This window comes from Penaeus vannamei, chromosome 13, assembly GCF_042767895.1.
Source record: "Penaeus vannamei isolate JL-2024 chromosome 13, ASM4276789v1, whole genome shotgun sequence".
NCBI classification, from domain to species: Eukaryota; Metazoa; Arthropoda; class Malacostraca; order Decapoda; family Penaeidae; genus Penaeus; species Penaeus vannamei.
Genome location: NC_091561.1, coordinates 37,843,323 through 37,858,322, shown reverse-complemented (window position 1 = coordinate 37,858,322; position 15,000 = coordinate 37,843,323). Strand labels below are relative to the sequence as shown.

The 15,000-nt window shown below is 45.9% G+C and overlaps 1 protein-coding gene across 4 annotated transcripts in view; it reads right to left on the bottom strand.

The window, feature by feature from the left end:
- Positions 1-15,000, bottom strand: part of Atg1 (serine/threonine-protein kinase unc-51-like protein Atg1) — a 299,200-nt gene that overhangs the window by 44,248 nt on the left and 239,952 nt on the right. For all 4 annotated transcript variants that reach the window (XM_070129216.1, XM_070129217.1, XM_070129214.1 and 1 more), the window contains one exon: positions 1,586-1,618. In XM_070129216.1, the coding sequence (XP_069985317.1) occupies positions 1,586-1,618 (33 nt within the window). The remainder of the gene's footprint in view (positions 1-1,585; positions 1,619-15,000) is intronic.

Below are 15,000 nucleotides of genomic sequence, written 5' to 3'. Positions count from 1 at the left end.
AGAGAGAGACAGAGAGAGAGACAGAGAGACAGAGAGAGAGAGAGAGAGTGAGAGAGAGAGAGAGAGAGAGAGAGAGAGAGAGAGAGAGAGAGAGAGAGAGAGAGAGAGAGAGAGAGAGAGAGAGAGAGAGAGAGAGAGAGAGAGAGAGAGAGAGAGAGAGAGAGAGAGAGAGAGAAAGAGAGAGAGAGGTGACACTGACAACGAGTGTAAGAGAAAGAGCAAGGATGAGTGTGTGTGTGTGTGTGTGTGTGTGTGTGTGTGTGTGTGTGTGTGTGTGTGTGTGTGTGTGTGTGTGTGTGTGTGTGTGTGTGTGTGTGTACGCGCGCGTATGTGTGTGTGTATATGCGCGTGTGCGTGAGTGCGTGCGTGCGTACGACCATACGAAGAACGGATAAAGGACACGAAAACAATAAAAAAACAGGAAACGCACTAAACAATCAAAGACTATGAATAGAGAGTGAAAAATAAGATAAAAGCTTCTTATCCCGCAGTTCCCAATGCGAACGCGGCCAAGGTGATATTTGCAACGACATCTGGGACTGGTCGAGGAGAGGCGAGAAAAAGGAGGGTGTGAAAAGAGCAGGAAGAGGAGGAGAAAGAAAAAGAGGAGAAGGGGGAGGGGAGGAATAGGGATAAGAAGAGGAAGAGGAGGATGAAGGGGAGGCGGAAAAAGAAGAGGAGGAGGGGGAGGAGGAGGAGGAAATAGAAGAGGGGGAAGGAAGGAGTAGGAGTAAGAAGAAGAGGAAGGGAAGGAGGAGGAGAACGAGGTGGAGGAGGAGGAGGAAGAGGGGAGGAGTAGGAGTAAGAAGAGGAGTAGGAGGAAGGAAGGAGTAGGAGTAAGAAGAGAGGAGGAGGAGGAGGAAGAGGGTGAGGAGGAGGAGGAGAGGAGTAGGAGTAAGAAGAGGAGGAGGAGGAGGAGGAGAGGAGTAGGAGTAAGAAGAGGAGGAGGAGGAAGTAGAAAAGGAGGGGGAGGGAAGGAGTAGGAGTAAAAAGAGGAGGAGGGAGAGAGTGAGGAGGACGGGGAGGGGAAATAAAAAAGAGGAAGAGAAGGAGTATGCACTTAAGGTGAAACAAGGAAACAGAAAAACGAAAAGAAAAGGCTAACCACAACTGCCAAAAGGTCAACCGAGGTCACAAGTGGACCTGGGAAATTTCCAAATGTCGTAATCCAATGTGCTACGGAAGACCGCCTTCTATTCTTGTCAGGTCAAATGAGGTCACTCTTATTATTTGAAAAATGGCATTTTTATTATTCGCTCTTTATGAGTGTGGTTTGTAATATGTTCAGGTTTTTTATGTATGCAGGTGGGTAGCTGGGTGGGAGAGTGGGTGAGAGAGAGAGGGAGAGAGAGAGAGAGACAGAGAGAGATAGAGAGAGAGAGAGAGAGAGAGAGAGAGAGAGAGAGAGAGAGTGTGTGTGTGTGTGTGTGTGTGTGTGTGTGTGTGTGTGTGTGTGTGTGTGTGTGTGTGTGTGTGTGTGTATGCTTGAGCGCGTTGCATAAACATATATACTTCAGATAACAGACGGTGACGTTTAAGTTATCTCCCCACTTTCAATGTCACAAAAAAATGCTTCTTTACTCACCTCCATAACAAGGTACACATGATTGGCTGTCTCCTGAAAATAGAAAAGAAAAAAATATATGAGTTCAACATATTCATAAATGACATAAACTTGCAATGTAAATATACATTAATACACACAAAAAACACACAAACACACACAAACAAAAGCAAGCAAACACACCAACACACACACACACACACACACACAAACACACATGCACGCACGCACGCACGCACGCACACACACACACACACACACACACACACACACACACACACACACACACACACACACACACACACACAACAACAACAACAACAACACCAACAACAACTACAACAAAACCAAAAATCCCAGCGTTTTCTAGTCAGGTCATTGCCCTCGCCAGCAAGTCACAGAGTACGGAGACCTCTGTATGCTCGTCTTGTTTATCGACCGGCGGCATTTCTTCCCGTGTTGGGTGATCACGTGATGCACATTACACGGATGATGGAGAAAACGAAGTCAAGATAAGAAGAAAGAAAGAAAAAGAAAGAGAGAGAGGGAGAGAGGGAGGGAGGGAGGGAGGGAGAGAGGGAGAGAGAGAGAGAGATAAAGGGAGGGAGAGAGAGAGAAAGGGAGGGAGGGAGAGAGAGAGAGAGATAAAGGGAGGGAGAGAGAGAGAGATAAAAGGAGGAGAGAGAGTGAGAAAGGGAGAGAGAGAGAGAGAGAGAGAGAGAGAGAGAGAGAGAGAGAGAGAGAGAGAGAGAGAGAGAGAGAGAGAGAGAGAGAGAGAGAGAGAGAGATGATGGCGGTCTTATGTAAGATTATAATATCAAAGCAAGGACAATAGTAATGATGATAGTAGTAACAACAATAATAATAATAATAATAATAATAAAAATGACAATGGCAACAATATCAATAGCAATAACAACAACACAATAATAATAACAACAACAATAATTATAATAACAACAACAATAATTATAACAATAACAATAATCCTCCATATGTCACGACAACATACGAACGCACGAACAGCAATTATTAACAGACAAACAACCGTCGCCACCCTATACCATCGAACTGCTAATCTAGCCGTAATCACCCTGTTTTGAAGGACGGCAAGGGCAGGGCGCAGAAGGGCGGGGATTACATAAGGGAGTTGAGGGGAGGGAGGGGTAAAGGGTGTGTATTAGGCAAGGAAGAGCGAATTGTGTGTAAGGAAAGGGAGGGTAAAGGGAGTGCGTGGTGAAAGAGGGTAAGGAGAGTGAGCGGAGGGAAAGGGTATAGGGAGTACGTAGATACGGAGGGTAAAGGGAGTAAGAGAAAGGGAGGAGACAAGTAAAACATCATGAATAAAGAAGTATGTAGAATCAAGGGAGTTGAGGAAGGGAAGGCGGGGGTGAGGGGAGGGGGCAAATGAGGAGGGAGGGAGGGGGGGACAAATAAAGGGGTATGAGGGGGGTGGGGGAGGTCGTGTTGGGGGAAGGGAGCCGGCTGCCAGATAAGGGTGAGGTTCAACGCCTGAATGATATGTCGCTAAACCAATTACTCGGTTCGCCGGCTGCCAGAGCTGCGGCAGCGGTCTGGGAGACTTGTCATGCGAATATAGATTGTTCTCATAGACTTGTTTCATAATGCCAAATATTAAGATTCGGATTAAGTAAGGATAAGAATAACACAAAAGAACAATCTTCCTGATCTCTCCTCCTTTAAAGATAACACTAATGAGAGAGGGGGAGAGGAGGAGAGAGAGAGAGGGAGAGAAAGAGAAAGAGAAAGAGGGAGGGAGGGAGGGAGGGAGGGAGTAAGGGAGGTAGATAGATAGATAGAGAGATAGATAGAGAGAGAGAGAGAGAGAGAGAGAGAGAGAGAGAGAGAGAGAGAAGAAAGAGAGAGAGAGAGAGAGAGAGAGAAGAAAGAGAAGAAAGAGAAGAAATGAGAAATAAATACAAGAACACCATACCAGCGGGTAGTGGACCTAACCTCGCCATCCCCGGCCACGTGACCGTCACAACTTAGTCGAGAACCTTTTCTTGGACCTAAAAAAAAATCTGTCGCACAACTCTACCCATTCAGACCAGCCAACCGTCATTCTTAACTTCGTCACAACCATTTAACACCTCCCAAGACATTTTTTTTCTATAACATTTTCTCGCTAAACAAATAAATATAAATATAAAACAAAGGGGAATGTGCAAAGTTCATGTTACTGAGAACTGAGGGAAAACGTGTTGTAAAATCTGACGGCGCCTAAGACCCCAGACCCCGAGACCCGCAGCGAAGGAGGTGAAGAAAAACGAGTTTCCTCCCTTCACAATTAACAAGTATATTTTCCGCGAACACGAAGCAAATCCCTTCAATTTTATCCATCGTCTTTTCTTTAAATATTGGAAGGGCATCTAAACCTAATTTAACTTACCGTCTTGGTGTTCGAACGGAATCCTTAAATCCGAACAAAAAGCGCGCGAAAAAGGAAAAAACAAAAGAAAACGGATTTTTTTTTGAAGGCGAGTGTACTTCTATTATCTCACCAATAACAAGTAAGATGCAATTTCTCAGCCAAGTTCGGTTCTTATTCAGGTCGAGGAAATTATGCGGAAAAAATGTATGAGCCCTAACGGTTTCCACTGAATTTCAGGTTAAGGTAAATAACATCGATATTAAATCAAGTGAGATGTTTTTTTTTAAGCGTAACCTAATCTGTACCTTTAACCCCGCAATCATTTAAACTTACGAGAGAAAATACATTAAAATTACTCAATATTTCACCATACCTCTGATAACATTTCCACTCACATCTACTTATTATAACCATTATTTTTTCCTCTAATCCCCCCCCCAAAAAAAAAAAAAAAAAAAAAACAATCTACCTGTTCGTATACATTTGTTTATTCCATTACATTTATAGTTTCCATAATCACTTCCAGAACAGCTTGCAGCCCGCGCTAACTGCCTCGATCACCGAACCTGGAGCTAAATAACCCTTCCCCCTCACTAGGGTCCCAATTACCATCAATAAGAGTGACAGATCATCCCTGCGTCCTCTATTTTCCCACTCTTCGTACAATTTCCCTCTAATTCTTCTCTTCTCTCTCTCTCTCTGTGTCTCGCTCTCCCCTTCTTTTCCCTCCACCTCCCTCCGTTTCCGTTTCCCTTCCTTCCTTCTTCCCCCCTTCTCTCTCCTTCTCCTCCCTTACCCTCCGTCTCCCACTCCCTCCCTTAACCCCCCTCTTTTCCCCTCTTTTCCCCACCCACTATCCCACGTCGGCCGAGCGAGACACCTTCGGGTAGTAAACAGTAAACACGACTTCGATCCCGATATTCGCACAAAAGCGTCTGTCCGAATAAGGAATTAGGAATCAATAGCTAGTGTCGCCGATTCGAAGCAGGTCACGCGCTTCGATGACAGGCGGAAGGGACTTATTGGCGATTGACGCTCTCTTTCTTTCTTTTTTTTATCATATGTCTCGCTCTTTCTCTTTCTTTTCCTCCTCTCCTTGCCCCCCTCTCTTTTTCTCGCTCCTTCCTTCTCCATCCTCCTCCACTCCTTTCCCTTCCCCTTCCATCCTCCATCGTCTATCCACCCCCTTTCCCCTCTCCTCCCTTCTCCCTCCTCCCTCTCCCACTCCCCTCCCACCCCCTCTCCCCCTCCCCTCCCCCCCATCACAATCTCCTTCCCAGCCTCCACCTGCGCTAATTACACACTCGGCACGGGCCTACACCTGGCCATGCGATACGATCAGCCGGTCTTGCATCATAGGCCTAAATCTCGCGACGGTGCCCATGGTGTGTGGAAATCAATAGATAAAAATGGACGTACACAAGCCTCCATATACTCCCACGATCTCCTAAAGGACGGGAAATGTGATGTAAAAACACGACATTGTCAAAAAATAAGATAAAAAATAAAATCAAACCAAAAAATAAAAATCCAGCATCTCTGCCATTCTCCTTCTCCCATTTTCTCCCGCGAGTTCCGCCATGACAACCCGTGCAGTTTCAGCCAGTTCCCTAATCGCACCCAAACCCGAATCTCATGACAGGTCTCGCATGACATCGAACCCCCAATAAAATCATGCACTCAGGCAAACCTCGCAATGACATGACAGAAGCGAAATGCAATTAAGAGACATTTTTGGGCAACATCCGTTTTCTCTGAGTGCAATCTGTACTTCTTTTGCCCTCCGAAAATCCAATTACAAAGAACATCATAAAACCATTAGAGATATATCCAGATTTTGCAGCGTTACTACAAAAGGAGAGTAAGGCAAAAAAGTCAAGAAAAAATAGTAATGATAAAGATAAAGAGTAGGAGGAGAAATGACGATTAACAGAAAAGGTAGAAAAAGGAGACACACACACACACACACACACACACACACACACACACACACACACACACAAACAAACAAACAAAGAAAAAGAGAGACAGGCAAACAAAGACATACAAAGATTAAAGGTCCCAGCATCAACTAGTGTAGCGACCGACCGACCGACCGACCGACCAGCTGCTACCAATACCCCCCACCCCCCCACCCCACCCCAAGTCGATATCGACAATACCCGCTTGGGCCGTCGTACCCGCGCCAAAGCCACAGCCCGGAGCGGAAACGAGGGCTGGCAGAACAACTTCATATGAATCATGGACGTGATATGAAAAATGTATAAAAAACAACAGCAACAATAATAATAATACAATGGTGTTTTAACAATAACAGTGGAACGATAAATAAAAATGTTAATAATACAACGAAAATTGACAATAATAATATTACAACAAAAATTGACAATAATAATAATATTACAACTAAAATTGACAATAATTATAATAATACAACGGATATTGACAATAATAATAATAATAATAATAATAATATTAATAATAATAATAATAATAATACAACTATAAATAGCAATACCAATAATACAATGATACATAGCAATAATAAAAAAATAGAACGATAGAGGCTATAATCCAAATAAGAATAAAAAATAATAATCACATACATATAAAAAAACAAAAGCAGAAGAAGAAGAAAGAAAGAAGAAAAGAAGATGGTGAAGAAAAAATAGAAGAAAAACTAGGCTTTCGAAATAGGCACAGACATGACCAGCGGCGGTGACAGGAAAGAGGTTATACTCTATCATTGAACTGAAAATGCAAGCACACTCCTATTAAATTCACACACAATCGACACTTTCTAGTTACAAAGCAAGTTTTAAAAATGAAAGAAAAAAAATAATACAGAAACGACCATAAAAGATGTCTCTCGAATTAGTTATGTCCCTGAAGCCTCAATTTGTAATGGCAGATGTGTCGTTCTCTGACAAACACAGCAGTAGTATTGTAGTAGTAGTAGTAACAGTAGTAGTAGTAAGAGTAGTAGTAGTAGTGGTGGTGGTGGTGGTGGTATAGTAGTAGTAGTAGTAGTAGTAGTAGTAGTAGTAGTAGTAGTAGTAGTAGTAGTAGTAGTAGTAGTAGTAGTAGTAGTAGTAGTAGTAGTAGTAGTAGTAGTAGTATTGAAAAACAACAAAAATATATCTGTTACGAAGAGCCAGTCCCACATAGGCCTACTCAACAAAATACAACCTATATAATTTGTCGTGGTTACAATTTACATATCACATGACAGGAACATGACATAGAAGATGCCTCTATCACCGTGAGACAATTTCAAACGACACGCCAAGGAAGTATAGAGATAAGACGGATTTTTTTCTTTTTTCTTTTTGAAGGCGCGTGTTAGGGTGGAGTGGAGGAGGTGGGGGAGGGGAGGGGAGAGGAGGGGAGAAAGGGAAGGAAGAGAAGAAGGGGAAGGAGGAGAAGGAGAAGGGGAAGCAGAAAGGGGGGGATGAACTAAGGGAATGGGAAGAAGTAGGAAAAGGGAAGAGGAAAAAATAAGAGGACAGCGAAAGGAAAGCATAAAGGAGAAGGAGAACGTTGGAAAAGAGAAACAGAAACAGAAGGGAAAAGAAAAAAAGAAAGAAAAAGGAAACAATGAGAAAAAAGAGAAAAAGAGAGGGTAAGGGAAGAAGAGAACAGGAAATAGAAGGGAAAAGAGAAAATGAAAAGGGGAAAAGAGAAAGAGAAATAGAAATAGAAAGAGGAAACGAAAGTGTACGGGTGCTGAACCGCAAGCACATGCCACCGAGGAAGCAAGCCAGGGAACAGCTGGGACGCTCAACGACAATCGATAAAACAACAAAAAACACCCGTCGTCCCTTTAAATATACTTGACTGCACCCCCACCCCCCTTCTCTCTCTCTCTCTCTCCCTCTCTCTCTCTCTCTCTCTCTCTCTCTCTCTCTCTCTCTCTCTCCTTCTCTCTCACTCTCACTCTCACTCTCACTCTCTCTTTTCCCAAAATACACATGTATGTACGTGTGAACGACCATGTACTCACGTGTGTATTCGCTATTTCGATTCGTAGACCTATCAAACGCCTCCCTCCCCCCCAAAAAAAAACATTAAACAATTTAACCACAGAAAAAAACGGGGGAAGAAAATAACACACAAGCCTGTCGTTTCTCCTCCTGAGAGCATGCAGGTGTCACGGCGAAACAACTCGAAATTCCTGTCACTCTTATGTCATTTTACTTCATCGCCACCCTGTTGGCCTTGGGGGAACTGGGGGAACGGGGAAAGGGAAGTGGAAAATGGGGGAGGAATGAGGAGAGGGGAAGGGGGAAGGGGGGAGGGAGAGAAGGGGAGAGGAGTGGAGGAGAGGGAAGGGAGAGGGAGGGAATGGGCAGCAAAGGGGGGAAGGGGGAGAGGGGAAGGAGGAAGGGGGAAGGGGAAAGGGAAGAGGCAAATGGAGGAGGAATGAGAAAGGGGAAAAGGAGGAGGAGAAGAGAAGAAGGAAGGGGAAAGGGAAGGGGGAAAGGGGTAGTGAATTGGGCCAATGGAGGAGGAGTGGAGAAGGGGCAAATGGGGGAACTGGACCAAGGGGGAGGGGGCCAGGGAGGGGAAGGGGGAAGTGTGAGATCAGGGTGAACAACTTCTTCTCGCTAACAGACAGACACACGCACACTAATAAGCGCTAAAAATAACACGCACATCAGTGTTCATTAAAAATGGCAATGAATTCGGTAATTATTGTCGATGGTGAATAAGAGTAAGAGGATGATGTAGTAGTAATTATAGTAATGATGATGATGATACTAATAACAGTAGTAGTAGTAATAGTAATAACAATAATAATAGTAGTAGTAATAGTAGTAACAGTAATAGTATTACTACTAACAATAACAGTAACAACAACAATAATAATAATAACAACGACAGTCACCATCATTTATCTTTATTACTATTATTACTATCATTATTACTGTTATGACCATTTTAATCGTAATCATATTATAAAATAATATAAATAACAACAATAACAATAATGTTACTAACAGTGCAGCAATATAGATAAAATTAATAACATTAATAGAATAATAATACTGATAACAGCAACAATACTACTATTAATGAAGATGATGATAACATTGACAACAACAACTACAACAACAACAACAACAACAACAACAATAATAATAATAGGACATCCCCCACCCCCCAGACCAACCTTTTAAACTTCCCCGTCACACACCAGACACGAAGAGTACCACCGTCGACACCTCCCCCCCCCCCTCCTCCGCCCACGCAACCCAACCCACGTCCTTTAACGACAATCAATATCAATCCATATCAATCTCTTTCATCCACAACCCCCCCCCTCCCCATCCTCCCCCTTCCCCTCCCTCTCGCCCCCCACCCCACCCCGCCGGAAATCAATATCCTGCGAGGACGCGTGAGATTTCTCGTGGGATACGGGGGTCGATATTTCGTCGGGGGGGAAAGAGATGCAGTGACGGGGGAAGGGGGAGGGAAAGGGAGGGGAAGAAGAGGGGATAGGATGGGAGGGGGTGGGAGGGGAGGGAAGGGGAGGGAAGGGGAAAGGAGAGGATGGGATGGGAAGGAGGGGGAGGAAAAGGGAAGGGGGATGTAGGATAAAGGAGACGAGCGGGGAAGGGAAGGGAAGGGAGGGGAGGGGAGGGGAGGGGGAGGGGAGGGGAGGGGAAGGGAAGGGAAGGGAAAGGAGGAGGAGGAGAAGGGAAGGGGGGAGTGGGATAAAGGAGGCGAGTGGGAGGGGAGGGGAGGGAAGGGAGGGAGGAGAATCGACCGCGGGTCAGCTGTTTGTCGGGAGCAAAACAGCTGTTCGAATCCCACCACCCTCCCCCTCCCGACACCCTACCCCCTATGGAAGTGTGCCTGCCTTAATGACTTCCTCTCGCGGTGGGCAGGCAGGCAGGTTGGCAAACGAGCAGGCAGGCAGGCAGGCAGTCAGGTAGGCAGACGGGCAGATAAGTAAGCAAACAGACCAACAAACAAATTTGTGACCGTTTACAAGTATCCCCAGCGTGTTTTTTTGTACCTGAACTAAACCCAACACTTCAAATACCCCCCCCCCCTCCGTCATCCGCCAACCCTCGGAAAATACCATCGCCCTTTCAAAAGACGTTCTTAGGCCCACGCATAAATAACACAGAGAGCAAAAAAAGAGCATTAGAAATCCTCTAAATCGAGGAGATACGAAATGCAAAGAGAAAAGGGAAGAAAATAATTCGAGACGCACATATAACACGAAATAAAACAGAGAGAAGCAAAAACCTCCCACAACAAGAAATCAAACAAGGAGAAAACAACCTCCCCCCCAAAAAAATAAATAAACACCTAAAAACAAGAAGAAAAGCTCCACCCCAACACCTACGAGGATAACGCCCCCCTACCAGCCCCTGCTCAAAGGGATCTACCCCTCCCCCAAGGTAACCCCCAGATATTCCCTCGCCTCCTTCCCCTCCTCGCGCACAAACATCGTCCAGGCTCTTAACAAACACATTAGCGGCCATCAGCGTCTCCCTCGCGGTATCCCTACCTCATGTTACGCGACACTCCCGTCCCTCAACACTCTTCACCCTTATCCTGTTCCCTCCGTCTCTTCCGTCCACTCCCTCCTTCCCTTCCCCCCTCTCTTCTCTTGTCTTGCCTTCCGCCCCCTGCCTACCTGACTTCCTTCTTTACCTTTTCCCCTAAACCTACCCCTAACCTGCCCTGCCCTACCCTATCCTACCTTACCCTGCCCTATCCTATGCTTCCTTACCTTACCTTACCTTATCCTTCTTTACCTTACCCTACCCTGCCCTATCCTATCTTACCTTACCTTACCCTTCCCTATCCTACCTTAACTTGCCCAACCCAACCCTGCCCAACCCAACCCTCCCCTTCCCCCCCTCCCCTCCCCTCCACATCACCTTACACGCAGGAGTCTCGGATTGAAACGTGACACTTGACACTCGCACTGGGTGACCCCGTCCCTCCCCTTCTTCCCACACATCTGACCCCGGCGACCTGCCCTGGCCTTGCCCCGGATGCTTGGATGGGGGGGGGGGGTAGTAGAGGAAGGAGAGGGGGGGGGGTGTCAGTGGGTCGAGAATTTACATATTGTTCTCCAACTATTTGTCGGAGTGTGCAGCCGCCTTGGCCCCTAACACGGCTGCAGCCCGACTCATTTGCATACGTATGCGCACATATTAATTAAACTTACGCGCCATTAAAGAAGCCGTCGTCCGAATCCGCGAATCCACGAATCTCCCTCGTATCTATTAATAAATCTATACCTTTCCACAACCAAGAGAAATCTTACCAATACATGACATTTTACTTCACCTCCACGCACGCCTTCGAACACCTCGACTATTTTTTTCCCATTTAAACGTCAACACAAAGACATCCTCCAGTCACAGCATCCGTGTCCGATTCCCTCCTTTCACAAAATCATCAACGCGACGTCATCATCTCCCGCCGTCCGTGTCCGTGTCACGTGATGTCCCCAAGTCCCTTGTCAGTAAAAGGCGGATCTCATTCCTTGGTTACCTTTTCGTTCTTTGTGAGTCGTCCTTAAATACCAAAAATACCAAATCACGGCGGGGGATTAGTTTACTCTGTGCAGGAGGATCAAGCAACAGCAATATCATGCACTGGATATATTATGCAGTTTCACTTCTGGATCGTCACCGTTAGAGTTGTAAAAGAGGAAGATGGAGACGGTAGACATAGGAAAGGGAAGAATAAAAAAGGAATAAAAAGAAAATAAACCAGGGGAGAAACGGGCAAATATAAACACTAATCCCAAGAAGACGATGATAGTGATGAACGTAAATCGTGCAATAAAACACACAACTAAAAAGAGAAATAGAGAATAAATCTAACAACCAACAAACCACAACAATCAAACAAACAAATCAACACGTGAGAAAAATAAAAAACAGATTACCCTCTCCCCTCCACGTGACCCCGTCCCCCCCCCCAACGTGACCCCCCCCACGTGACCCTGCTTCTCCCCCCCTCCCCCATTGACCCCTACCTCTTAAAAAAAAAAGACCTGAGCACGCGCTATCAGCCGATAAATCCTTCAAAAGGTCTTTACCACAACAGCATCCAGGTGCGGGAGACAATATCTGCGCCCTCCTGACCTCGGTTTAACGAGACCTTGGGTGACCTGTTCGAAGAGTGCCTTTGTTTCTTGTTTCTTTTGTTCTCTCTCTCTCTCTCTCTCTCTCTCTCTCTCTCTCTCTCTCTCTCTCTCTCTCTCTCTCTCTCTCTCTCTCTCTCTCTCTCTCTCTCTCTCTCTCTCTCTCTCTCTCTCATAAATAGATACAAAACATCAAGAATAAAATAGAAGCAAAAAGTGAGTTCGCGCATTCGTATGTACGTATATGTACACAAGTATTGAAGTATCTGTCTATGTCCCCGACTGCTTCTTTGAATGCCTGCCTGTCTGTCTGTCTGTCTGTCTGCCTGCTTGCCTTCCTGCTTGCCTGCCCGCCTTCCTTCCTGCCTTCCTTACTGCCTGCCTGCCTGCCTTCTTGCCTACCTGCCTGCCTTCCTTCATTCATTCATTCCTGCCTGCCTTCTTGCCTACCTGCCTACCTTCCTTCATTCATTCATTCCTGCCTGCCTGCCTATCTACCTGCCTGCCTGCCCTCCTGCCTGCCTCTCATATCAATCAAAGCCCCCGATCCCCACTTCCGCCCTTGCCCGATACAATAAAACCTCCAAGTGCGCTAACTCCCTTTCCCATTTTCACTTCCCGGATCAGGTCTCCATAGGCTTATCGCCTCCCTCCCTCCCTCCCTCCCTACCCCCTGCTCCGTTCTTCCATACCTTCCTCACCTCCCTCCCCCATGTCTCCCTCCCTCCCTACCCCATGCCCCATTCTTCCATACCTTCCTCGCCTCCCTATCCCCTGCCCCCTCCCTCCCTACCCCATGCCCCATTCTTCCATACCTTCCGTCCTCGCCTCCCTACCTCCAAGTGCCTCCCTCCCTCCCTACCCCATGCCCCCATTCTTCCATACCTTCCTCGCCTCCCTATCCCCTCCCTCCCTCCCTACCCCATGCCCCATTCTTCCATACCTTCCTCGCCTCCCTACCCCATGCCTCCCTCCCTCCCTAACCCCATGCCCCATTCTTCCATACCGTCCTCGCCTCCCTACCCCCTCCCTCCCCCGTCCCTTCCAATCCTTCCTCCAACCCGCGACCCCCTTCCCTCCCTCTCTCTTCTCCTCTTTCAATCGTGAATCTACCCCCTCCCCCCCCCCCACACACACTGTCTCCGCTTGCCCCCCACTGAGCCACTACCTCGTCTACCTCTTCCGTCTCTTGGAACCACATTCGATTCTTCTCACTCTCATTCTCCACTCATTTTTTCTTTTGACTTTGCTTATTCTTGTCCTATTTCTACTTATTCTCCACTCATTTCCCTCATTCCCTGCTCATTCTTTCAACTGATTTTGCTTGTCCTCTACTAATATTTCTACTTATTCTCCACTCATTTTACTCATTCTCTTTATTTCTTTTTCTTTTCTTTATAGGAATGGATTCGCCTTCACTGAAAGAAACATAAAACGCTAAATTCTTTTATCATAATGAAAAGAACGGGATATCGAAGAAAAAAAAAAAAGAAGAAAAAAAAAAAAAGATATATATATATATATATATATATATATATATATATATATATATATATATATATATATATATATATACTACGATATGTATCCCGTCTTCTATTTGTTTTCTAATGCGGGCTAATCATCACCGATTTAATCTTTTACCTGCGCTCTTCGCCCCCCCCCCACTCAAAGCCGCCTATTCCCTACCCCCCCCTTCCTCCCACCATTTTACCCCCCCCCCCAAACCTACTCCCCCATCCCCTACCCCACTGTACCGTATACCGAATTTGGATACCCCATCCCTACCTCCCCCTCACCCCCCAGATCATCCCCCCTTCCCCCTCCCCTCTAATATCAACCCCCTTCCCCCCTTTAAGCCCCCTATAAAACCTCCAACCCCCCCAGTCCCCCTATGACTGATAACCCCCCCCCTACTCCCCCCCCCACTCACGGAAGCTGTACCATCCCCACCGGAAGTACCATCGCCAACTAGTCATTTAAACCGGAAATCAACTCTCGGTATCTCGGTAAGTGGGACGATTCTATGGGACAATTCCATGGGACGATTCTTTGGGACGATTCTCTAAAGAGGTCCAGTCGAGAGCAAAGGGGAGGGGGGGGGAGTAAATCATTTAGAAAATCGATAAAGATAAGGAAGGCGAAATTTTATGTTTACATTTGTAAGAGCGCGATTGGAAAGGGAGGAAAGAATGAGTGAGTGAGTGAGAGAAAGAGAGAAAGAGAGAGAGAGAGAGAGACAGAGCGAGAGACAGAGCGAGAGAGAGAGAGAGAGAGAGACAGAGACAGAGACAGAGACAGAGACAGAGAGAGAGAGAGAGAGAGAGACAGAGAGAGAGAGAGAAGAAAGAGAGAAAAGAGAGAGAGAGAAACCAAAAAAGAAAGACAAAGAGCCACACGCAGGAAGACGGCGAAAGAAACTCACAAGAAAAAAATCAAGAAAAGGAAGAACAACCCCCCCCCCCAGACAGAGACGGAGCCCGGTACAGCCCCAAAACACAGGGTTCGAACGGCGCCTCCCGCACTTTCACATTCACACTCGCCACGCAAGCCACTCAACCGCCTCGACCACGTGGAGTCTGGGGTGCAAAGTAAACATTAAAGTGTGACGTTTCCAAGTAAACATTAGAAGTGTGACGTTGCAAAGAAAACATCAATAGCATGATGTTGCAAAGTAGACATTATAATTACTAATTAAAGTTACAAAGTAAACATTTAAAAAGTGATGTTTCAAAGGATCAAAAGTGTGACGTTGCAAGATAAACATTAAAAAAGTGTGATGTTGCATATTAAAAAATAAGAGCGTGACATTGCAAAGTAACCAGTAGAAGTGAGACGTTGCAAGCGGAAGCCATGAGGTCCAAGGAAAGCTTGAGAGGAAACTAGACCAACAAGTGTGGAAAGTTTATCCATTTTGAAAATCCC